Below are 26,313 nucleotides of genomic sequence, written 5' to 3' on the forward strand. Positions count from 1 at the left end.
GTGACACAGAAGATGTGCGACAAGGACGTCCAAAAAGCGCAACCACATCAGAAACCGTCGAGAAAGTGTACGGTAAAATCTTGCTAGGTCGACGTACGAAGGTACATGATGTTACCAAGATTGTAGGGATTTCAAAAGAACGTGTCGGTTATATCTGGCTTAAAGAATTAATCATGAGAAAGGTTTGTGCACAATGGGTGTCGCACTTGCTCATGGAGGATCAGAATCGAATTCACACGACAATATACGAACGATGTCTGGCGTCTTTTCGTAAAAACAAATGTGATTTTCTTCTTTAGTATATCATAATGGATGAAACATGGATTCACTCCTACTCACCAGAATCGAAACAACAATCGGAACAGTGGACAGAAGCACGTTCCTCAGCTCCAAAATAGGCGAAGGCGATGTAATCATCGGACCTGAAAGGAATTCCGTTAATTGGTTATCTTCAAAAAGCTAAAATAAAACCGAGGAATATTCTTCTGACCTTCTGGCGGATAAGGATCCAAAACTCTAGAAACAAATCTGCTCTGCAGAAGAAAAAAAGTCGTCATTTATGAAGCCAATGTCCTTGCATACAAAAGTGGGGCATCCAGCCAAGAAGCCAATCAATGCAGCTGTAGAGTATTTTGCTGCACTTCCGCAGGAACACTACAGAGGTGGAATAATATCACTGAAACGCTGCTCGTTGAAGTTAATTAACGATATAGGAGGTTATGTTGAAATACAAAAGGTTTTGAAAACATTAATTCTCGTTTTGAAAAGCAAAAGTTTTCGTACTACCTCCATACTATCAATATGACACGCTTTCGAAGTGAATTATACGCTTGTCTCTCCACCTCTGTCAAACCAAGAGACCTACAAAGTTAATAGATTTCGCTAGTGGCGCGGCAAGAAAACGCTGCAGCGAATGTGGTTCTACTAATATGCATGTAGGGTAACGCACGCAGTGTGAATGCAAATCGCTCCTCACTGCACGCGGAACGACGTGACGATGCGGGTCCTCTATCACAGCGCAGGCAGCACCGCCAGCTGCTTCTGCTTGGACGCTGTAATGTACACCGTACAACGGCCTACTGGTTACCTTTGTGCGTGCAAGACTGCGGAACAGTGATGGGCTTACAGCTAACAATTTCGTTTAAATGTTTGATGTCCAGCTGCTGATGCGATCTCAGGCTACTCTGTATGCTGAATGGGCGGCGGATGACGTCACGTTGCCAAGCATGAATGCCTGTATTTAAGTAGACATGTACTGGCCCCAGAATATAACGCGTTGTGTGCTGCACGAAGCACTGCTAGGAGAAGCAACCCCTTTGGGAGTGTAACCAAAACAGATGCGAGTGCAGAGTCTGATTCTAGGGGTCACAATTTGTTCATGACTTCGGGTGATTATCAAAATGTACTCTATCATCGTCATCCCTGTTTTGTTATCATTATATACACTCAGGTGACAAAAGTCATGGGACAGCGATAAGCACATATACAGATGGCGGTAGTATCGCTTACACTAAGTATAAAAGGGTAATGCGTTGGCGGAGCTGTCATTTGTACTCAAGTAACTCATATGAAAAGGTGTCCGACATGATAGTGGACGCACGACGTGAATCAACAGACTTTCAACGCGAAATCGTAGTTTGAGTTAGACGCATGGGACATTTCCTTTCGGAAGTCGCTAGGAAATTCAGTATTTCGAGATCCACAGTGTTAAAGAGTGTGTCGAGAACACCAAATTTCAGACATGACCCCTCAACCGTGTACAACGAAGTGGCCGACGGCCTTCAGTTAACGGTCGGGAGCAGCGGCGTTTGCCTCGAGTTGTCAGTACTAACAGACAATCAACACTGTGTGAAATATCCGCAGAAATCAATGTGGGGCGTACGACGAACGTATCTGCTAGGATAGTGCGGCGAGCCGGCCGGAGTGGCCGAGCGGTTCTAGGCGCTACAGTCTGGAACCGCGCGACCGCTACGGTCGCAGGTTCGACTCCTGCCTAGGGCTTGGGTGTGTGTGATGTCCTTGGGTTAGTTAGGTTTAAGTAGTTCTAAGTTCTAGGGGCTGATGACCTCAGATGTTAAGTCCCATAGTGCTCAGAGCCATTTGAACCATTTGATAGTGCGGCGAAATGTGGCGTTAATGGGCCAGACAGCGGACGATCAACGCGAGGACCTTTGCTAACAGCACGACATCGCTTACAGCGCCTCTCCTGGGCTCGTGACTATATCGGTTAGACACTATACGAATGGAAAATCGTGGCCGGGTCAGATCGGTTCCGGTTTCAGTTGGTAAGAGCTGACGGTAGAGTTCGGGTGTAGCGCAGACACCATAAAGGCATAGACCTAAGTTGTCAACAAGGCACCGTGCAAACTGTTGGTGGCTCCATAATGGTGTGGGCTGTGTTTACATGGAATTCTCTGGTTCCTCTGATCAATTGAACCGACCATTGACTGGAAATGGTTATGTTTGGCTACTTGGAGATAGTTTGCAGCCATTCACGGACTTCTCATGTTCCCAAGCAACGATGGAACTTGATGGATGACAATGCGCCATGCCACCGCGCCACAGTTGTTCGCGACTGGTTTGAAGAACATTCTGGACAGTTGGCCCGACTTGAACCCTCATCGAAAATTTATGGAACATAATCGAGAGGTCAGTTCGTATACTAAATCCTGCACCGGCAACACTTTCGTATTATTATGGACGGCTATAGAGGCAGCATGGCTCAGTATTTCTGCAGGGTACTTCCAACGACTTGGTGAGTCCATGCCACCTCGAGATGCTGCACAACGCCGAGCAAAAGATGCTCCGACACGGTATTAAGAGGTGCCCCATGACTTTTGTCATCTCAGTGTAGGTTATTTTCATTATAGATCATTCATATCCATTTACTGCCCTCCCCCCGCTCCCCCCCCCCCCCCCCCTCCCCCACGCCTGGCACATGTAACTTGGCGTGACCCCGTTTTTAGCTTTCCACATATAACTGGACATTCAGTAGTAATAAGAATACTAATAAAATGATTTAGCATGTTAATGTGTACAGTTTACACGACAAACTCAAGTCGCGTCTTGTTACTCTTTACAGATTTTGGAAACTTCGTCACTATAAATTTCAATGTCCCGGTGGATATTCTTTAAACCAGTGAATCGTTCTTCCATGTTTGCTCTAAGCCAAGTCTTGATGAAATGAAGGGTTTAGAATGTATCTTCTGCTGTTACAACATCACCTGATCGTGTGGTTAGAATTTTCTGAACAATTTTAGTGCAAGGACACAGTTCACTGCCGGATATGTCGATTACCTCAAGCAGAGATTAAGAAACTTTAAAACCAGCCTTGATGTGAAGCTTCCATCTGGCCACCAGTAAAAAGGAGACGACAGGAGCATCCCACGAGTTGCTTGTATATCTCCGTCTCTTCGCGCACAGTTATGCCTTCTTCGCCTAAAGAAGTACGTAGCATATGAAAAAAAGCCTTAGATCGAAAAAGAAATTAATTGCGTCTGAACCCTGTCGAGCCGGATCGCATACTCACGGCAGCAGCTGAAAGTATCCTTTGTCAAAGAAAGTTTGTAATGTTCTATAATTTCATTGCCAGTTTCGAAGCCCTTAGTTTTCATGCTGACTTATCCTTCGAGAATTGGCTGAAAATTTAGATATTAATGTGTGGAAAAATACAAATATTTGTAAAAACTGTTCTTTGCGGAAGGGGTGCGTAGTCATCATCCGCTAGTCATCACTTGCCCCGATCTTGTGCAATTCTTGCTACCATGACTTTCACGCATCTTCCTTCTTTATCGATTCTGCTTCTGAGATACACAATTCGTCCACTTCTACGAGAGACTCTCTTAAAATTAAATGCCAAGCTTCCACATACACAATTACCTCAATTTACTTAATGTGATATTACAGTCATATGCTAACACTCGTTCCATTTCAATAAGCCGCTGCCTCAATTCCGGTTCACTTTCGGCGACCACTGCTACGTCATCAGCGAACCTTCTCATGTTGATTTTTCTGTCCGTGACAAACAATTTCTACATCGAGTCGGTGTTTTACATCCCTCATTGACTCTCCCAGATAAAAATAACATATCAGTGGAGACAATGACCAACCCCACATCCCACTTTTCCTGGTGTTGACTTCTTGTATCGCCCCCTCAGTGCTGATTATCCTAATCTGTTTCCCAAAAATGGAGTATGATGATTTCCGCAACCTGTTTCATATAAACTGACTGGGTTACTCTTCTACCCGTGTAGCTGGTTCCACACCGCCTAATAATGGAAAACATTTTATTCCGTTCCACATTGTCAAAAGCCTTCTCTAAATCTAGGAACGCAATGCATGTTTCCTAAATGTGCCGTCTATTATTCACTGTAGTGCTAAAATTGCTTCTCGGCTTCTCTAGTATCCCTTCTTCTCAAAAAGTTAAACTGTTCCTTTCCTAACATACTTTCTACCCGTGCCATTCTTGGATAAGGTAATAACTTCAACACTTCGCCACTTGTAATTCTTTCAAATCTGCTTATTTAATTCAACAGCATCAATTATGGATAAAATTCACTATTGCGAATATTTTTATGTGCGTTATACCAGACTGATGGTGTTGTAACTATCACTTTCATCCGTTCTTGCTTTCTTCAGAAGCATAACAATGAGGCTATATTGCTTTTTCAAAAATTGACGGAACTTCATCAGATACATGAAATACGTTCACGAGTTTGGTTAGTTCTTCGTCCTTTGACTTGCTGGCCGTGAAGCAATTTCCTACACAAGGTGCAAGTGTGCTCCGCCCCACTTGAAGGATGGAAAAGAGGAGTTCAGCGCAAGTGCGTAACGAAGATCTGGGATAGAGGGGAGACAACTCATTCTAATTTCTCGGTGAAAGGCTAAATAGTTTTTCACATTTCACGACAAATGGTTCTAGGTTACACTTCCTAATGTCCATTACATCTTATGGCCTTCTTCAAACTGATAGTGAATTGATACTTCTGCCCTTGGGACGGGACACAAGGATCATAATTCTTTTTTTCTAAGACTCGCGATACGCCATTGGTCTATTATCTTGTTGGCGTCCAGACCATTAGAGGCGGCACACGAGCTCGAGTAGAAAGTTACTTCGAAATACAAACACAATGTGTGGATTTAGCTCGCAGGTAATGTTGCAAGGACAAAATCGCCACATATGATTACTTAGTCAAATTTGCTAACTTCAGTCTACTGTAGTTTGTTGAGCCTCTCAGTGTTGAGATACATTTTTTCGGTACCCTCTAGTCAGTGACCAAGCTGCTGCACATCACTGCAGTGACAGCTGTAACCTGAAATTAAAGTGTTGCGGAAAACGGAGCGGAGCGTTGAAGCAGACGTGTGGCTGTCGCCAGGTGTTGGTGGGCGTGGTCTTCCTGGTGATCGGAGGCCTCAACATCAACAAGGAGAGGGACAGGCGCGCCGCGGACGTCCTCAACGACATCAGCCTTGTGCTCGTCTTCATCGTCAGCGTCATCAACGTCATCATCTCCGGTTTCGGCATGGAGGACTCTTCCCAGTTGTTCGCCGAGGGGATGGTCTAGCGCTGAAGTAAGAAATACGCGTGCTACGCGATGCCTAACGACAGTATCTGGAACACGTGCACGCTTTTAATGCATCGCTTTGAACGGAGCTCACTGATGCTGCATGGGCGTCCGTGCTACATGTGATTCATGTTAAGGCGCGTGGCAGAGGCTGTATGTCTACATATCTGATACATCATCCAGAGGGTGTAGGAAGACTACGAAAAGTCATCTTCACTAGGACGTCGCCAACAGAACAATGAGGCACATTCCGTATTGCCACCAAGCTGAGTAATGAATAGAAGGATGTAGTAATAATCACAGCTAACGCTCTTTCAAAATAACTTTTTTTTACGAAAAGAGATAAAACTTTCTGCTCCACTAGTTCCGAGGATACCTTTGAGTTTACGAGAAGAGAATTTTTCATCTAGAAAGGATAGCGATCTCTTGCGAAACATGGACTCCGAAGGACAAGCTTTTCTTTCCATGAGTCGCAAAAATCGCCCTTCCCTCTCCACCGTCAATTCCACTCCTGAAGGAATGCGATTCCCAGATACTAAGACAAGTGCATGGGAGCAGGGTTTGGCGGAAGATTTGTTAATCAGGAGAGCAGAGGCATTTCCCAAGGATCTGACCCGTTACAAAGATAACTTCAGCATAGTTTACGAATGGAAAAGCAAGACTGATCGTTTTGAGTAGACAGTAGTGTCGAATCTGCGATTAAAATAACGACGAATACGAAGAACTAACTGGTTCTAGTAAACAGAAAAGGAGTTTCTAGAAGCTTGAAGAGCTTTATATCAACATAGTTTACGAATGGAAAAGTAAGACTAATCGTTTTGAACAGGAAGTAGTGCCGAATCTATGGTTAAAATAATGATGAATACGATGAACTAGTTGGTTCTAGTAAACACAAAAAGAGTTTCTAGAAGCTTGAAGAGCTTTATTTGGCACTCCAGGTCGTGAAGCATTCACTTACTAAGAAGCTACATATACAGTATCAAACAGTAAGACAGGAGAGACGCACTTACCTAAAACCGCAAATAGTAGCATTCAGGTAACTCTTAGCGTCAAATGAGCACAGAGATATTAACCAATGAGTATCAGAGGGCTTCGAGTATAAACTTGCCACACTCAATTCTGTTGGTGAAGAATTATTGTGCTAAGCGATGGTTGCACTCAGAAGCGAAAGCAAAAGGATTATTTCCTTATCTGTATCGTCAGCATTGTTCCGTGGCGATAGGACTCGCATTGTGTTTCAACGTCCGCTGATTGTTTCCATCCAGTGCATCTTCAAGATGTATGACTGTGATACCGGTACTCTCATTTTTATCGAGTTCATCCGTCCATCATTTCTTTGGTCATTTCATGGTATTCACCCATTCGCACTGAGCTGTTATGCGAACTTGATCACTGTGCTCTGTGCTGCTCTATGTACTCGTACACGCCCACACCATCTTAGGCGGTAGTCTCGCATTTTTTTCCATTGTTGGTTTCACATTTAACTGCTGTTTGATGGTGCTTTTAAATGTCAAAGTCATTCCTCGATTCATGCAAAAATACATGGGAAGCTGCCTGTCGCATGCAATGTCAAAAACTCACTATAAAAATGTAACATTTATCCCGTTCCTGATACAAATGTTAACCATATGACGCAATAGATTGCAATCAGATTGCCTCCAGACCATGATAGGAAAATGCCAGCATTTAATCGAATGCTGACGTATAATTATTACAAGAAACATTCGTAATGTGTAAGCAAGGTTTGAATTACATTAGGTCAATCGATCTGACCTGGGACCTTGACAGAAGACTATCTAATAATGTACGAAGAAATGGATGTCAGATGAGTTATATATATCACATAACGTATAACATTCGACTACTGAGGAACCAAACATTCTGGAGCTATAAGGCCTTTCAGGTTTAACAACTCAAATATCACAATCGAAAAAAACATTTGTTGTGAACTGGAATCGGATTAAATACTTGAAAAATATTTTTGCTTTTTGCTCCAGGAATTCATAAATGTTATCAGACTTTATCCTATGTAAGGTAAACCGTAAAGCGCGCTGTACAATAGCGCTCATTCATATTTGACGGTGTTACTTTATTACAGCTTAAATCACAAGACTTTTCTAGGTAGCAAATTTCAGCGAGTACAGGGTGCATACGACTGTTGGTGCTGTCTGTGGCATTTCTCCCTTCCCAGAGATTTAAGTTAGTGTTGTGCAGTCACTGTAGTGAATAGGTGTGAATGCCCTTGTGCCCGGCGATATGCATAACTGTGTCCAGGACTAGCACTCAACAAACTAACATCAAAGGAATATTTTTCACGCATGCGCTAGAACTCGAAATCGTCAATCTTTTGTTACCATCCACTCACATTCTCGAGCGTGCCTTCTACTGTTAGTATTTCGATAAATAATTATCTGCATAAAAAACCTTTACCATTCCCGAAGTGTATCTGAAGAGGGCAGTATTTGTGACATATTTCGGCGCTCAGTCCTCCTCTTGTCTGTGATCGTAAATAGGTACTTCACGTCTTTCGCAATCCATTGTGCTGACTTGGACTGGATTTTGCGGCGGTGAGTGTCTTAATTAGGTTTGTATTATGCAGTAAAAGAGCTTTGTCAAAGATTTTCAGGAAAAGTGGCGAACTGGTGTCTTTTCGTAATACGGGAGTATTATACAGTTTCCTTGGCAAGCACGGAAAAAAGAAGAACTGCAACATTCACAAGATGATTATTTCGTAATACGTTTTACGGACGCCGGAGTATGGCCCTGGATTTTACAAAAGATTTGTCAAATATTTTGACGGCATAATGCCAGCCAGCCTTAATGTTCTGTGGACGCTGTTAGTACTAAAGCACTAGTTTGCTGGTATTTGACGGAACAGCTGGTCGCTGAAGCTGCGCCACTGTTCAGATTTCAGCCACGGCAGTCTAAACTCCGCATCATCGCTCGAGGCGCAAACCGGATCGGCCGGCTGCTTTGTTTGCTGTGTAACTCGCTCACATTGCGTGCGCGTCGGCGTAAGTCAGTCAGGGTAGGGTCGAGCCCCCCGCTGCCGCTCACATCCGGAAGGCACACCGCCGTTCCAAGGCAAACTGGTCGGGCCTGCCCTGTGACTAACTGCAACTTGTCGGATAGTTCCGCCAGCACAGACCGAAGCGCCGTGGCATTGCACCCGCGTCCAGTCTGACTCACAGCCAGTCTTGCAACTGAGTTGGTGGATGTCCTGAGTCATCCCTACTATAGATCACTTTGCAACCTCAGCAGCTAGGCGTCATGAGTAGCTGCAGCCCCCCCCCTTCCCCCCCCCCCGCCCTCCCACCCTGAAACGACCACTCATCAATTTTTTTACACATATTTGGAAAAAATAATTATTTGCAAGTAGGTTCAATAAAAATGAAGCCTTATCGTTGTCGAATAAGATCTGATACGAGAACTACGTGGGTTAAACATTTAGAACAATGATTAGTGACGAAACTTAAGATTTCCGAAGCTTTATCATGTGTCAGAAATTTATTTGCGCTAGAACAGCAATAAAATATATAACAGTACGTAAGTAAGGACTAATTTTAGTGATCTTAAGACAGCAGATGTTTGAAAAATGAAGTCAATGACCAATGGGCACAGCATACAGGGGGTGGACAAAAATGTGGGAACACCAAAAACAAAAAGCGTTACCATGCCTAATAAGGTACAGGAGAGCTGTTAGAATTCAGAACAGCTTCCAGTCTGAGAATGGATAAATACAGGTCCTATATGGTTTTAAAGTGAATATTGTAGTATTCTTCCTGCAAAAAGACGATAAGTTCAGTTTATGATGACGGGGTTGGATAGCGATCCTGCGCTCTTCTTTCCAAAATAGACAACAAAGGCTCAGTAATACTGAGACCTTGTGAACCTTGTGACTGTGGTGGCTAGGGTAGATGCCACAATTCATACTTACACTCACATAACCAGTCTCAGACATTGTGAAATGTGTGAACAGTGCTCCATTGTCTTGGAACACAGCAGCACCATTGGGGAACAAACATAAACCCTGGTGGAAATACGACATTGCAGAGCACCTGTGGGGCCCATGGAATATCAAGATACGGCTGCCATGATACCCCTGCCATCTTTCATTTATGGGACATAAACTTGGCCAAAAGCTCAAACAGTGTGCACCAAGACCCACATGACCAAACAACTTTCTTCTGTTGCTCCATGATCCAGCTTTTATGTCTCCTGCACCAAATTTTTCTGCTATGGGCATTTGCATCACTGGTGAATGGTTATGAAATTCCAACTTGCCCATCAATTCCCAGATGCTGGAGTCGTGTTGTCTTGGTGCTGACATCGTTTACGATTGCTTCATTCAGTTCTGCAGTGAGTTTTCCAGCTGCTGTCCTCCTATTTTTGGTCACTTAGCTCTGACATAATGAACTCACAACTACATGGAACACTGTTCTGACCGTGACTGACACTTGCTGGTAATGAGGAGCTTGCACAATCACCATTCATGGTCAAATACAACAGCTCAACCTGCAGGCATGGCTAGTATCTGCATTTATGTTTGAAGAGATTTTGGGATTGCAGCCGGTCATCACTAACTTCACTCCATGATATTTTGACTGGACATTTGCCAGTCATTGAAGAAGTCTTTGAAGGCTCACCTGCAGATGACTGCAGGTGTCCAGTCGAAATATTGTGGAGTGGTGTTTATAATGACTGGCTGCAATCCTCAAAACACGTAAAACATTTAATTCACTAATAAAATTTTAAATTTCATGTCTGAATGTATATTCAGGCATGCATTTTTTGCAATGTTTCCATATTTTTGTCCAACCCTTGTATGTTTGCTCACATGAGATTCAACTTAGACAAACAGAATATAAATGACTGTAGGTCCAATGACTAACAACTCCCATAATATTATTAATCAGCCACAGACACCATATTTTTGAAATGGCTTTTATTTACACATTAGATCATTACAACAGAAACTTGGCAGCAGCAAAAATACTGGCTTAAGGGGCAGGTAAATTACATATCCTCTCTACCTTTTTTGCCTTCTTTTTCCTCCACTGTTGTATTTTACTCCAGTCTTCAGTCGGCAGAAATTGCAAAAATTGGAAGCCTCAGAGCCATAGCATGTTTGTTTCAGCAACTGCTTGCCTACTTCTGATGTCCTACAAAGCTGTAGCACCAAGAATTCCATTGTTCAAACATCAGCACTAAGTGGCAGCTGTGTGAACCAAATGCACTGCTACTATAAAGTTGATGAGTAGTGAATTCCTTATGACACTACTTGGACAAAATGGCATTATGGTGACAGTCAAAGACTGAGGGCCAGAAGATATGAACCTGAGAACAAAAAGTAATTCTTAAATTGTCATTTTTTTCCTTAGTCACTTTTTGTGCCCCCAAGATGCCTGTGTCCTCAGTACTGTTGTGATCACAACCAGTGTTGCAACAGCTGCAGCTGAGTTGCTACCATGTAAATACCCTGAGCCATCTCTATACGAGTAGATCATTTTGAAACCTCAGTAGTTATGTGACGTCATGAACAGAACACATTACAATGCTGTGATGATGACATCAGAGTAAGTATATGGCTATTTTCCAAGGGAGCTAATGATAACAATGCAAACCTTAGACAGACACACAACAACATAATTTTCCTGTTAATGTTGCTGCTGTGATCTTCAGTATGTATACATGTTTGTTGAAGCTCCTCATGCTAACATACCTTCTACAAGTCCTTATCTGTGCATTACTGCTGCAACCTGCATCTTTTTGAACTTGTTTATTGTATTTGAACCTTAATCTCCCTCTACAATTCCCCCCCCCCCCCCCCCTTCCATCCCCTCCCATTCTTTTCCACACTTCCCTCCATTACAAAATTGAAGATTCCTTGGTGTCTCAGGATTTGCCCTGTCAACTGTTCCCTTCTATTAGCCAAGTTATGTCATAAATATCTTTTCTCCACAGTTTTATTTGCTGTCTCTTCAATAGTCCTCTGACAAACCCATCCAAGTTTCAGCATTCTTCTGTAGCACTATATTTCAAAAATCTTTATTTTCCTCTCATCATAACTGTTTTTCATCTATGTTTCACTTCAATACAAGGCTATGCTCCAGACAGATGCCTTTAAAAATGACTTTCCAACACTTAAATTCATATCCATATTAATAAATTTCTCTTTCTCTGAAATGCTGTTTTCGCTGTTGACAGTCTGGAATTTTTTCTTCTCTGCTTTGAACACCATCATTTATTTTGCTGCTCAAATAACAAAACTCATCTACTACTTTTAATGTCTCATTTCCTAATCTAATTCCCTGAGTATCACCTGATTTAATTCATCTACATTCCATTACCCTCACTTTATGTTTGTTGAGTTCACCTTATAAACTCTTTTCAATATGCTATCCATTTCATTCAACTATGTTTCTAAGTTCTTTACTATTTATATGATGATTACAATGGCATCAAACCTGAACTAACACAATTTTCGAATTACCCTCTGGTTTCCTTCATAGGTTGATAATGCAGAAATTGAATAACATCGGCAGTAGGCCACAACCCTGTCTCACTACTTTCTCAACTATTGCTTCTCATTCATGTCCTTTGATTCTTATAACAACAGTCTTGTTTCCGTACAAATCATACAAAAACTTTCACTTCTTGCATTTTATCCATTCTACCTTCAGAGTTTCAAAGAGGGTTTTCCAATAAACATTTTCAAAACTAAAACCAAAGTAAATTCTCCATAAACTAAATCCTCCCTAGTTATAATGTGTTCCAATTGTGGTGCTTTGTACTTTTCAAAAACAGAAATTAGCAAGGAGAATTTCCAGGTGAACATGTTAAATGAATTTGTTGTAGTCACATGTTTCACCTGATAAACATCAAGCAATGTAAGAATTTGTAAGAAATACTTTGGACTCAAAGGGAAGATCTGTTTGGTCATCAAGCAAGAAAATGTCAGCTGTTCAAGAGATTAAACTGTGTATCCCTTCCCAAAAATGCTGTGTTGCTCAGATTAAGAAAATTTATCCACATCTTTAATGATAAATATGCTATTGCTTTTTACCTGCTGTATGCTGAAGTATGGCTATTAAGTAAACTTAATTATATTTACTCACTTACAACATGCTGGATGGTAGCAGGCAGCAGCTTACTATGATTCAATGAAATTACAAGCTATCAAAGTTGCACAGAAGTTTGTTTTTATTTAAATGGCAACCACTTTTAGACCTTAGTAAATTATCAAGCCATCCTGTAGAACAGAATGTATTGTGTTACAGTTAACATGTACAATACATAAGGTCAATCAAAGTACAAGTACATATGCCAATATGATTACACATTACATAAGGGCTACCGTAATGTGCGCACTGTGGCCACATTGCTTGTATGAGTGGCTAAGTGTAAGGTAATATTTGCATATGACAGTCCACTGCTGTGTGCAACAAAACAATGTTACATGAGCATTGAACATCATTAGGTAAACTGAGTTAGAGGGTGCTGGAGGGAGTGCACCATGTTTTAACATCAAGCTAAAATAGATATTATGTGTGATTATATGTAGCCTTTATTTTGTAACTCCCTAAAATAAAACAAACAACCTTCTCATGACATATTCCCTTCAGTGCCCCCTACCTCAATTTACCTAACAATGTTCAATGCTCACATAACATTGTCTTGCAGCACACAGCATTGGACTGTCATATCTCTTAGACACTCACACAAGCAATGTGGCCAGTGTGCACACACTATGGTAGTACTTATGTGGTACGTAGTCATCTTGGCAAACATACTTGTACTTTGACTGACCTTATGTATTGTACATATTAATTATAATATGATACACTCTGTTCTACAGGATGGCTTGGTAATGGACTAAAGTCAAAACTGGTTGTCATTTAAATAAAAACAAACTTCTCTGCAACTTTAATGGGTTTGTAATGTCATTGAATTATTGTATTTGACTATAGAGAAGGGAAAAGGTGAAAAGTCAATGTCTCACATTAATTTTGCAAAATTGAGATGTATCATTGGAAAATTGCAAAGCATTCATGAATTTACACCTGTCATGGAAGGAAGTAGAAACAAAATTTTGGCATATGTTCATATCCATAGATAGTATATACACATGTCACAAGAAAACAAATTTTCATATTTTGAACTACTTTGCTTTATGGAATAAGTGTGATGAGCTTAACATTTCATTTTTACTGACTCTTGCTGCAACAGTGAATCTAAATACAGTTTAAAGGTAATTGAAATATTTTAGCAATTATACTGAGAAGGACAACATTTCCTGATGTTTTACAAAGTTATGTCTATCAGGTCACGAATCAGTTGGTTGGTTTGTTGATTTGGGGGTGAGGACCAAAAAGTGATGTTGTCAGTCCCATCAGATTAGCGGAGAATGGTGAAGGAAGTCAGCCATACCCTTTCAAAGGAACCATCCCAGTAATTGCCTGAAGAAATTTAGGGAAATCACAGAAAACCTACATCAGGATGGCCAGATGTGGGTTTGAAGCATCATCCTTCCGAATGAGAGTTCAATGTGCTAACTGCTGCGCCACCTTGCTCAGTTCACAAATCAGCTTCAGCTTTTCATGCTTCCTTCAGATGACAACTGCATGTCACAAACACAGAAAAATGTGATGTGTGACTTACACAGATATTATTTACATTCTTTGTACAGAAGATACAAAAAAGCTAATGTGCTTGCAAAGGAAAACCATCCATTTTTGTGACATAGAAATAATTACATTTACTAAAAAGGGGAGTACCCAGAGTTGTTATGTGGAGATACATTTAACAACAGATGATAAATAAGATGAATTTTCAGTTTCAATCTAGTATTTGCAACAAGAACTTATTTTAACAATGGGGAAAATGGAAACTGAATCTGATCATTTAATACTAAGCTGCCATTCTGTGTTACATGTTTGTTGATTTCCAGTAATTCATTGCCAGAAGGGTCATATTTCTGCTTTTCATAACAGAATGTAAAACTTCACATTCTAGATCATGTAAATGGTTTTCTGCTAAACGACACCCAGTCTTTCTTCCTTAATATTAAGCTTCTCTTATGTCCACAAAGTCTAATTGCCATAGGTCTGCCTGATTGACCAATATACACTTTCTCACTCAGCTTGCAAGTGAATTTTATGTACAACATTCTGTGCCAAAGATTGCAGTTTGTCTTCACTATAGAATAAAAATTTTGATATTCCATTGGGAGTATAAGATGCAGAGCTTTAGTTGCAAGGCTTTTAACTTTTTTGCAAGATTGTCTGAAATGTTGCCAATATATGAGATTTTGCACCGACTTGTAACTCCTGAGTGATTGCTATTGGCCAGTGTACAGAAGTGGTGAAATTTTATGCATTTTTTGTAGTATATTATCAATCAGGGGAGAGGTTTAGTCATTTCTGGAAGCAATATGTTTGATGATCGGCAGCTCTGTTTTAAAGACTGATTCATATAAGTGAACAGATATCAGGCAATGTACCATCAAATGGAAAGCTGCATGTTTGTGGCTGCAATAACTTCCTTAAGGTAGATTGGTTCGTAACAGTCCTCGATTAAAGCTTCAAAAAGAGTTTTGCATCTTGTTCATGGCTTACATAGTTTGTGGTTCTTCTCCATTAGATTTTTCATTAACATTTTCACTACAGTAATAAATACATACAAAGAGCAGTATAATGAAGGAAAAAGTAAACCCCCATTTTCAGTGGAGTTCAGTAAAATGCAGTACAATATCTCTTCAGCCATGAATGGGGTAATGCAACTTGTGTATACTGTTCAGCTTATCAACATGCATCATGGTTTAGACCACACATGTCACACTATTGCAAAAGTTATTGTCAGCACAGGAAGTTGTCCCCTCAATTAGCATATATGACAGTGAGATCAATCAAATATTCAGTCACTATATTGAGACATAAAACAGAAGTTCTGGCTTACAGTGGTCAACAGCAGTTAACAACATAAGATACAAACACTACCTACAAATTGTGGCTTGTAGGAACTCTGAGGGGAATGCAATGGAACTACACAGTGCCTTTTTGGAGACATCTAGTAGGTCTGTATCAATCCAAACAGTACACAATCATCTTCCACTGATAAATGTGGTGTCAGGCATCCATTTTGAATCATACTGTGAAGGGAACACATGGAACGGAACCTGTGTCAATCATGTTGGGATCTTTTTACTGACAAGTGTAGGATATGCTGGCCACTTGATGATAATTATAGAAGAGTGTGTTGGAGGGCTGGTACCAATACACATTACAGTCATGCAATTCCATGGGTGTAGCAGTGCAGTACATTAGTCATGTTTTGGATCAGTATCATTATGAATGCTGGACACCACTCATTGCTACCCAGACTAATCTGAGGACTGCTTGGTATGGATGGGATGTAACAGCCTATACTCCAAATACTGAGTCAACATTTTGGCAATGACTTCATCATTCAAGGTTGTAATGCAAAAGCATACTGCCCTTAACTCATTGATGTCTTTTTTCTTTGATTTACTTCACAATCAAAAGTGTTTGGCTTCCGTCAATGATATTTTCTGAAGCTGGACAGATAAAGAAACGTTGTGGCTTTTCTTCTTTCTTTTTAGGCAGTTTGTATATACATTCTAATTCTTGATTTATAAATAAAGTGAGTTTTGCCAGTAAATGTTGGTGTATCTATTCACAGGGTGAAAGAAAGGAATTTACTATGACTCAACCAACAGAGAATTTGGTTGAAGAAATAACACAAGTAGTTTATGGTACACTGTTTGGAAATAAGACAAACTCCACTTCAGGCCTTACTTCGGATTTGATTATAGAGACTAAGTCTGAAAGGCATGACTAAGAATTATGGACTTTGGAGGAAGTAATACTAAATGTGAAGGCAGATAATTAATCAGCACAGAAATCAGCTGAAAATTCTCTGATTTAATACTCCCCTTCATATTGTAGTTATGAAGCATAAAAATTCAAATTAGGATAGCTTGTTGTTTGAGCTAAACTGCATTTACCTTCTACAGGATCTGATGGACATAGACAGTTGCAAACATCTATACCATTATGATTGTCACTGGTACATACAATCTAAAAATCTTACCCTACCTCAAACTCTTTTTAAGTTACTATCTGTCTCTGTGAAGTTGTAATTAAAAACACAAGAAAGTCCCAAAAAAATATTTACTTTGATGTCTGGCTGAATGCAATAGTAATATGACATTCTCTTGTCCCTTCCTGCCAACAAAATAAGTGTCTGGAATATATGTCAATTGTGTTTGTACTGTCTTTGATAATTCTGTGTGTCTGAGGGAGAACATGCCCATCCCACTCAAGGCATGGATGAAAACTCTTTCTCTTCCTTTATTATAGCATTATACTAATGGCTCAACCCCCATTATACTAATGGCTCAACCCCCCTCCAAACCCCCCCCCCCCCCCTTTCTATAGCCAAGGACACTAATGTACACGAGAGCAGAGCTTCAAATGCCAGAGGGAAAAATAGAAAAAGCTCAAGAGCCTGTCATAAATATTTTCCCAACAATGGAAGGACAGTGATAACTGTTATAAGGCAGCTTTTCCATTATCACATGTTTCAGTGGACACCAGTTAAGTACAAATAAACCACAGAAAACAACAGATCCTGATTCTTCTCGAACCAAACAGAAATGAAGGCTTCTATAGGTGGACTCCTCTTGGCAATTAAAGTACTCTGGAGATTTACAGAATAATTCCAGACTTTGTGCTCAAGAACACAGTGTCTTTGTCAGGCTAGGAATCACTCTAATGTGAACCTCCTTTCGTTGCATATACTTGCCATTTCTGGACTTGAGGTAAGTACAACATGTAGTCAAACAGAGAATGAAGACTTCACTGCATCAGGAAAGCAGACATATCCATGTGCAAGCCAAATGTTAACAACTGGGAATAACAGAGTGCAAATCAATATCCAGTATATAGTACACACAGCCAGCTGAGACAACTGAAGCTGAGACAGTCTCCTGTAGTCCTTAAATCTGCTGCTGTTGTTTATCCATGTGATCTGGTACTGATAATTTGTCACACAATGACAAGCAACCTTGCTGTATGTATGCATAATTACATCAATTCATCCATTAATATGTCTGCCAGTATTATAAAAGTAGCATGAACTCCCCATCTACTGAATCATGAAACACATTTTTTGTTGATATCCGAAGCATTACAAGAAAGAAACACAATATAAATTGTGGGAATCAATTATGGGAATAGAATAGAAAAATACAACTACAGCGATATTGATGGTAGCATGCATTACCTACAGGGGAAACAGTGATAGTTGAAATTAAGTTTTTCAAGACAGCTACAAGTCACAGTATGTAAAACAAAATTGTTTAAGTATTGAATGTAGCCCAGAAGTAATCAGTGTCAAATGGGTTAGAGATTACTGACTAGTGGGATAATCTGGGCAGCAGTACATGTTTTGATTCACCTGCATTTGAGTCAGATCTCCCACTACTATTTTGTAAAGTAAGGGCATGTGACACTGTTGATGGATGTTCATCCATTGGGTGGGGTCATTGCTTGTTGATATTTATAAGAAGTTTAGTACATGCTGATCACGTCATCTTCTCATTTCCTTTCTTTTCTGTTACCATTCTTTAAAACACAGAAATAACATTTACACCGTACAATCATTTATTATTGACATTTACTGTACACAAATACACAATTAAGGCCTTACACTGTAAAAAAGAGAAGTGATTACACCTCACTATTTCCATGAAAAGCCTTGACAATAGTCCAGAAGGTTTGGATTCATAGTAATAATTGGTTAGGTAGCCTGATTAGTAACTGAACTATTCCTCTTGCCTGCCAGGCACACTTACACATATCTACATCAATCAGACATGATTCTTGAAATTTTCCTTGTGTATTGAATATTCTATGACGCTTCAGGATTGCAACCAGATCATGTAACTTCTTCCCACAACATTTCAACTGGGTGGTTGCTAACCAAAATATTGTGGCAAAAGTCAACATGATCCGGGTGCAATCCCAAGACCTCACAGAACATCAATCAGATATTCTGAAATGCACGTCCACTGTGTGGGTGCAGATGCTGTCATGTCCAATTTCAAATTTTCAATATAAATATTGGTATTGCTGTAAGTGGAGCACAAAATCTGCCTGAGGCTGTCTGCTAATATTTGTATAATTGTTTTCAAATATTTCATACAATTTTTTTTCCATACATCTCCTTCCATTTTTGGGATTTTAAGTTTTCTGGAAAGTTCAAATGTTTTCCTTTTTGAGAACATTTTGTGTATATCTACAATTTAGTAGCATTGGATAGATGGTAATTTAACTTTATAATTTGGCTCAAATAATCTAAGGTCAGAAGTGCAGGCACAATAAAATCTACCAAAGTCTAATATGGTAACTATTAAACGCCAAATTTCAGTTTATGAAACAGATTAGTATATTGTAAGATTTATGAGGACAGTATAGTCTTGTTTTCTGTATCTTTGACATGATCAAAATTACATTCTCGAGAAGATTAAGAGCTATGTTTTGCTTCTTACAAAATATTTACTTCAGTTGAATATTAATCTTATTTACTCAAACACACATTCTCTAATTATGGGAAACCACAAAATATATTTCCTTGGACAAATAAAAAAACAAAAACATATTTCACTGTAAATGAATCTTTTGTTTATATAACAACTGCCAAGTCCATTTTTACCTTAGGGATTACAGTACTACATCTAATTTTAGACTCTGTCCTGGAACCATGAAAAGAAAACTTGCTACCAGTAGTACAAAATGTCTTCTTTTTAAGTTTCTGCAGTATGTTTTCTTAATACAGATCTGCCATCAAAAACAGCCCATAGAACTAATCAGAATTTAACAGCGATTCTACATGGCAATAAAGCCTTGTTCATGTTGAAAGGTTTTATATGATATTAGTCATCAGTGTTCTGTAGAGGTGCGTACATTTACATCTACAGCTATACTTTGCAAACCACGATAAGGTGTATTGCCTCTGTGAACTTGGTGAACATTTGGTAACAGAGATTAGTAGTATACATGTATACTGTTTTGTTTTCTAATGTATTGTTTTGCTATGTAGCACACTTTACATTCCCAAAAGTTTCATAACTTGTTTTTGGTCTCCACTCATCAGTTTTTCTTGTAGTACAATGAAGAGGCTGTAATTTTTACCTCCTTTCTTCCTTATTTTTGAAGAATTCCCTTTAATCTGGATCCAGAGTGCCTTTGTCCCACCCTTCCAAGTTCTCTTATTTCTCCTCTGAGAAAGAGACTAGTTTTAAGAAACTTGGTAGTATTTCTTTGTTTACCTATTTAACTATATGTTTCTCTACCACACGTATCTCTGAGTGTATACCCCCTTCCTTTTCAGTTCATCTCAGGATAATAGTTGTCACAGTGTTCTGTGCTATTTGCTTACAATTACTGGTGCTTTGTTTAGTATGGGAACAAGAATGTAGTTCTGATAGTGTTTAGATAGCACAACAGTTTCTTAAATATACCTAAACAATATGCAAATTATTCCTGATACTTTCTCTTGATGCCTTTACCAAAATGATTATACGCACTTTTCTGTGCTTAAATGTGTGAACAACCCCTTCAGGCCCTTTCTTCAGAATGGTCTCTTGTAAGCCTATCTATATTACAATCCACAAATATTTTTTCCATGGTAGCATCTTGGTCTTTACTGCTTTTGACTACCACAAAATATTCACCTAGATTAGATTAAATACTTGTTGAGTCCACAGGCTTATAGTGAGGTGATCATTAAGAAAATGGAACATAGTTTAGGAGTAAAGGTAACAACTCACTGAACAGTGAGTGTGCATGTGTGTGTGTGTGTGTGTGTGTGTGTGTGTGTGTGTGTGTGTGTGTGTGTGTGTGTGTGTACAAACAATCTGTACAGCTACATTGTGCAACATGAATACACTGTTTGGCACAGTGTATTCAGCTGACACAATATAACTGTACAGGGGTATGTGCATACTCTAGTTAAGTAAAGGATTCATCCAAAAGCTAGCAAAAGTTCCAACCTTATTTAAATGCCCTTTGACGATTCTGTGACTCTAGTATTCAGTAAGTTGTTATCTCTACTTTCAAATGATTCACATTCAGTGAATATTACATAATGTATACCATACAATGTATACATATAATAGAGAGAAACATTCCACGTGGGAAAAATATATCTAAAAACACAGATGATGTGACTTACCGAACGAAAGTGCTGGCAGGTCGATAGACACACAAACAAACACAAACATACACACGAAATTCAAGCTTTCGCAACAAACTGTTGCCTCATCAGGAAAGAGGGAAGGAGAGGGAAAGACGAAACCCTCTTTCCTGATGAGGCAACAGTTTGTTGCGAAAGCTTGAATTTCGTGTGTATGTTTGTGTTTGTTTGTGTGTCTATCGACCTGCCAGCACTTTCGTTCGGTAAGTCACATCATCTGTGTTTTTAGATATACAATGTATACAATATTACGTAATGTATACCAACAAAGGAACCCATATGCTAATGTTCTTTCACAGATCCTAAGTGAAATAGTCACCAAGGATAGGGAAAAAAAAAACTTTTCCCATACGGAGATTAATTAAAAGCTTCTCATGAACATTCAAATGTATACGTACTAAAATGCCCCTGTTGCCTTTTTTGATGGTCCTTGTAATGACACTGCCCCAGTATTTTGAAGTTTGTGTTAAAATCCCAGTGCTTCAATGTCTTATCCACTGGCACAGAATCTGGTATAACTCAGCCTTCCATAAACTGAAGTCCTCTTCCATGCTCCCCAGTAATGGCTGTTTTATTGGACAGACAGAAGACAGGTTTTGGCCAGTGCTTTTTTTTTCTTTTTTTAAAGATAAGCACTCAGTTTTACTGATATGCAATATAAAAGGTGTGGCTGGAACTTTTTTGTAACTTCATCTTCTCCACAGGTTGTATTATGGTTTAAGGGCATGGAGCATGCCCAATCTGCCATTAAAAGTAATTATTTTCTGGAATACTGTTCTGGTATTTCAGTTTCCAGAGCAGACTCTCCACATCTGAGATGGTGCACACCTTGTGTAACTAGAGTTTCTAGCTCCACATTCCTCTGCATATGGTGCTGGCAACTGTCTGTGTACACGTACGGATGTAGTAAAAACTCTCTTGTGACCACCCAAATAAAACACAGAAATTACTGGGCAGCATGGAAGATGACCTCAATTTCTAGAAGACTTGGGTATATCAGATTCTATGCCTTTGTGACAGGACATATATTGGACAAACAGTGCTTAGCATAGAAGATCGCTGCTGAGAACACAGTGGCACACTCAACTGATGTATCCTAACAAGTCAGCAATCACAAGGCACTGTTTGTCCAAGACTCAAGTTATGGAATATTCTAATGGCTTTGGATGACAATTTAAGTGTGAAGTAGATATACTAACTTCCACTTCTTTTGCAAGATGACTTATGTGAGATGTTCAGCTGAACTCCTTTCCTGGCAAGCCTGCTGCAGCAAACTTTCTTTTCTCTTCTTCTCTGAAGTATGTTACTAGGTACAGGAATTTCTTAAGACACTTTCTACTTATAAAAATAGGTAGACATACAAATTTTCATTTCCTTCAATTAAAGACATGTATTAAACTTCAGACATATTACAAATCTCATACTTCACATGAACATATACTGTTTCGTAAGTCTCTCGCGTCTCCAAACATCAGAAACAAACTAATATACATATAAGAGAAAGTGGGCTTAACACCCTGCCCATTCTCAACATGAATCTTAGTGCGTGTCTTCTCTTTAACAGGGTTACGACAAGAGTTTTTCTCAGGAGTACCTTCTCAACTGTCCTCATTATTATAACAATGGTCACTGACAAAATTAACATAGAATAACATAGAAGCTACATGGTTCTTATGTACACTTTCACTAAAACTTCCATGGATCACCCAAGAAGTACTTGCTGTTGCCGTTTGACCAACGCATCTACATTCTTCTTGCGACTGAATATCAAACCTGCACACACAAACATGTGACGTGCAGTAGGTAGGATTCTATCATCCCACACTCACTTCTAAAATATCATGTGTTCCAGATGGTAGAAGGCTGAGTGGTTCTAGGATTTATGCAGAAATTCTTGAAACACTACAATATGAACATACCAGAATTTTAACGCAAATGACAAAATACTGGTTTCAAAAACACATGCTGTAAGCAGACTAAAAAATTAAACTAAAAGGTAGTAATTCTGTTGTCTATGATGGACTCAATCAACAACTCAGGGCATATGTACTGACAAACTTAAGAACATTCATCTGTAAAACTGGAGATAAGTCAACCAGCTCTGATTACGGAAGTATTTAACTCCTATCAGTCTTTCCAGTATTTTTTGAGAAAGTTACCTATGATAAAATAGTGATTCATTTAACTGAGCAGAACATTTTGTGACCTTGCTGAAGCCTTTGATTGTGTGGCTCACAGAACTCTACTTGATAAACTAAAGTGTTATGGCATCCCTTTTGTATGAATGGAGTCTTACTTTCAGAGCAGAAAGTAGAGAGTCTCGTTGACAGATTGTGCCACAGGCATAATGCTAACTTTAAAATGGGGGAATATCAAGTGTGATTTTGATACTGGGTCCATTCTTGTTCTTCACCTACATAAATAATCTACCAAAGACTTTAAAAGATAGTGCAAAAAACTTTGCTGGTGTTGCAACTGTGCTAACCAAGGAAGCAAAGGCAACCTTGGCAAACACAGCTCACATGATAGCTGAATAGGCCTACAAGTAGTTCATAGGAAATGTTTCAAGTCTTAATCTCACAAAGACTCATATTATGTAACAATATTATATATATTAACAAGGATCGTTATATTACGAATAGCAACTGAGATGCTGAGTCGCAGATAGGCACAACAAGAAGACTTTCAGAAAATGAGTGTCTGGCCAACAAAGCCTTCATGAGAAATAGACACCACACACACACACACACACACACACACACACACACACACACACACACACATGCAAATGCAACTCACACACACATCACCACAGTCTCTGGCTGCTGAGGTTTCTAGTAAACTTAACTAGGGTAAATATGAGCATTATTTTGTAGTGTAGTGATGGTTTATTTTTAATTAGTATAGAGATTGTGCACCATTTACTTGTCTTATGTTAATCTATACATTGATTTGTTCCACACTCCTGAAGGTTCTTCTTCTTAATGGAGTCTACAGAAGAAAATGAATGAATGATTTGTATTTGTATTTATATTTATTTTGTTGAGTAAATCGTACATGTACAGTACAGCACATTAGATATTGGACAGGTCAGTGCAAATATATCTTCTTGTTTACATTAATGAATATTTTTTTAGCTTTGCCTTACAGTTAAACCATTTCAACTAGAAAATTACAGCTGAAAATATGAATAAACTAACATTAATGATTACAGTCTGTACGTGCCACAAACAGGTAGTCATAATACTTTTGTAAGTGATAAAGAATGTTGCATATCATGTAACATTAATTTTCTTTGGGTCTCGAAGATTTTGGAGGAACGTCCAGACTACGGAAACAATGCATTAACAGACATTATTTTAATTCTGCTTTAAATTTTCTTAAGATCATTGATTACTTTAATTTATATTGGCAACTTATTGTAAATAATACTGCCATAGTGTGAAGTTCCTTTTTGACACAAAGAGCTTTTTATTTGAAGCATGTGAAAATCTGTTTACTGTGTTGCGTTATGTTGACACAGATTTTCATTTTTGAGGATGTTACTAGGATTTGTTACTGAAAATTTTCCTTAATGTACATTGCACTTTCAAAGGTGTAAATATATGGAAGAGGAAGAATTCCCATCCTTTTAAATAGTGGTTTGCAGACTTTATTCCTTTCTTTTCCAGGCCTGATTCCCAATATCCTTTTTTGCATGAAGAGCTTTAGGCAGGATGGTGAGTTACCCCAGAAAGTGTTCCCATACTTCAGAATAGACTGTATACTAGCATAAAAAAATTTCATTAGACAGTGCTTATAACAACAGTTTCCAAGATTCTCATTAAACAATAAATCGTACTTTGCTTCTTAAATATGCTATCAAAGTGAGTATCCCATCAAAGGTTATCTTGCAGACAGACCTCCAGAAAGTTTTTATTAGCTACACTTGCAATATCTGTGTCTGATACCTGCATTTTTATATCCTCTTCACTGTTTGTCCTGACATTATGAAAATTTAATGCTACTGTTTTACTTTTATTTATTATTAGTTTATTTGGGCTGAACCAGTTCACAACACAAGCTCATGTCATCGACAATGTTGTCTGTACATTTATAGTGTCTTCTTACTGAATAAAATGCTTGTGTCATCTGCAAAATGGATAGTGCTATGATACTGTTCTGTTAATGCTAGGTCATTTACATATATCAAAATAGGATGGAACCAAGTACTGAATCCTGCAGTGCACCATGCTTTACTTCTTTATCATCAGAATAGTGTCTGGTGGGTTTATTACCTTTTTGAAACTATTTCTACTACTTGCTTGCACCCAGTAAGATATGATCTAACCCAGTTGTTAGATGTACTTCTGATACCAATACTATCAAGTTGCTTCTGCAATAGAGTGTGGTCTATGATGACAAAAGCATTAGACAGATCAAGGCATATGCCAGTTACTTTTTTGTCACTATCAAATTTTTGGAGCACTTCTCTCAGAAATTCAAATATTGCTGTTTCTGTTGAGTGGCCTCTCCAGGGACCTTGTTGGACTGTGGATTCACTCTGGTGATGATTACCTACACCAATAAATAAAACACCAGCTTTATATTTTATCCCGTGATGTTGTTACATACCAAAAAATTAATTGAATAAGTATCAGACCATGAAAACTTACACTCATATAATACTCCTACCTGTTGACTGTAGCAGAAGTTGGGCACTGATGACCACGCAGTTGAGTGCCCCATAAACCAAACATTATCTCAGCAGAAGTGACTGTGTGAATTAGGGTTTACTGTTTTATACATTACGGTACTGCAGACTCATTCATTCATTCATTCATTCATTTCATTGTTGCCCTTATGGACAGTGTTTGAACTCGAAAATCACATGATGACACAATTTTCACTTCTTTCCTTTCTTCCTCTTCTCTTCCCAAAATCTCTTCATCCTTTGGCTGTACTCCTGTTTCCTTTGCTCTGTCCATAATGCTCCTTTCTTCTTTCTCTCCTTTACAATAAATTTTGCACTCCTAACTTTGTTTCTGAAGTATTTCCTGTCTCCCATCATTTGCCTGTTGATCCCTATCTGCCTTAAGTCTTCGTCTATTTCATGATACCAATTTGTTTTCTTGCTTGAGATGTTTAATACATCAAAAATTTTCTTTGTAAGTCGGTTGTTGTCCATTCTCTGTATGTGCCCATAGAAAGTTAATCTGCGTTTTCTGATCGCGTCTGTTAGTCTGTCAGTGTGCTGGTACAGCTCTTTGGTAGGTCACTTCATCCATATGCCATCTCTGTGAATTGGTCCAAATATTTTTCTGAGAATTTTGCGTTCTATTTTTTCTGTGTCTATGATGCCTGATGCTCCAATTGTGGTTGTTTCTGACGCGTACAATGCTTCTGGTAATACAACTGTTTTGTAGTGCCTAAGTTTGGCCCGCCTCGATATGCTTTTCTTATTATAATGTGACCATGTGAGTTTGTATGC

At 39.1% G+C, this 26,313-nt stretch overlaps 1 protein-coding gene across 4 annotated transcripts in view; it reads left to right on the top strand.

Moving 5' to 3' along the window:
* Positions 1-26,313, top strand: part of LOC124605728 (ninjurin-2-like) — a 144,978-nt gene that overhangs the window by 110,859 nt on the left and 7,806 nt on the right. For 2 of the 4 annotated variants that reach the window (XM_047137603.1, XM_047137604.1), the window contains exon 3: positions 5,376-5,571. The exons of the other annotated variants lie outside the window; for them this stretch is intronic. In XM_047137603.1, the coding sequence (XP_046993559.1) occupies positions 5,376-5,564 (189 nt within the window). In that variant the 3' untranslated portion in view covers positions 5,565-5,571. The remainder of the gene's footprint in view (positions 1-5,375; positions 5,572-26,313) is intronic. 4 annotated transcript variants of the gene reach the window in all.

The sequence above is a fragment of the Schistocerca americana genome, chromosome 3, assembly GCF_021461395.2.
Source record: "Schistocerca americana isolate TAMUIC-IGC-003095 chromosome 3, iqSchAmer2.1, whole genome shotgun sequence".
NCBI classification, from domain to species: domain Eukaryota; kingdom Metazoa; phylum Arthropoda; class Insecta; order Orthoptera; family Acrididae; genus Schistocerca; species Schistocerca americana.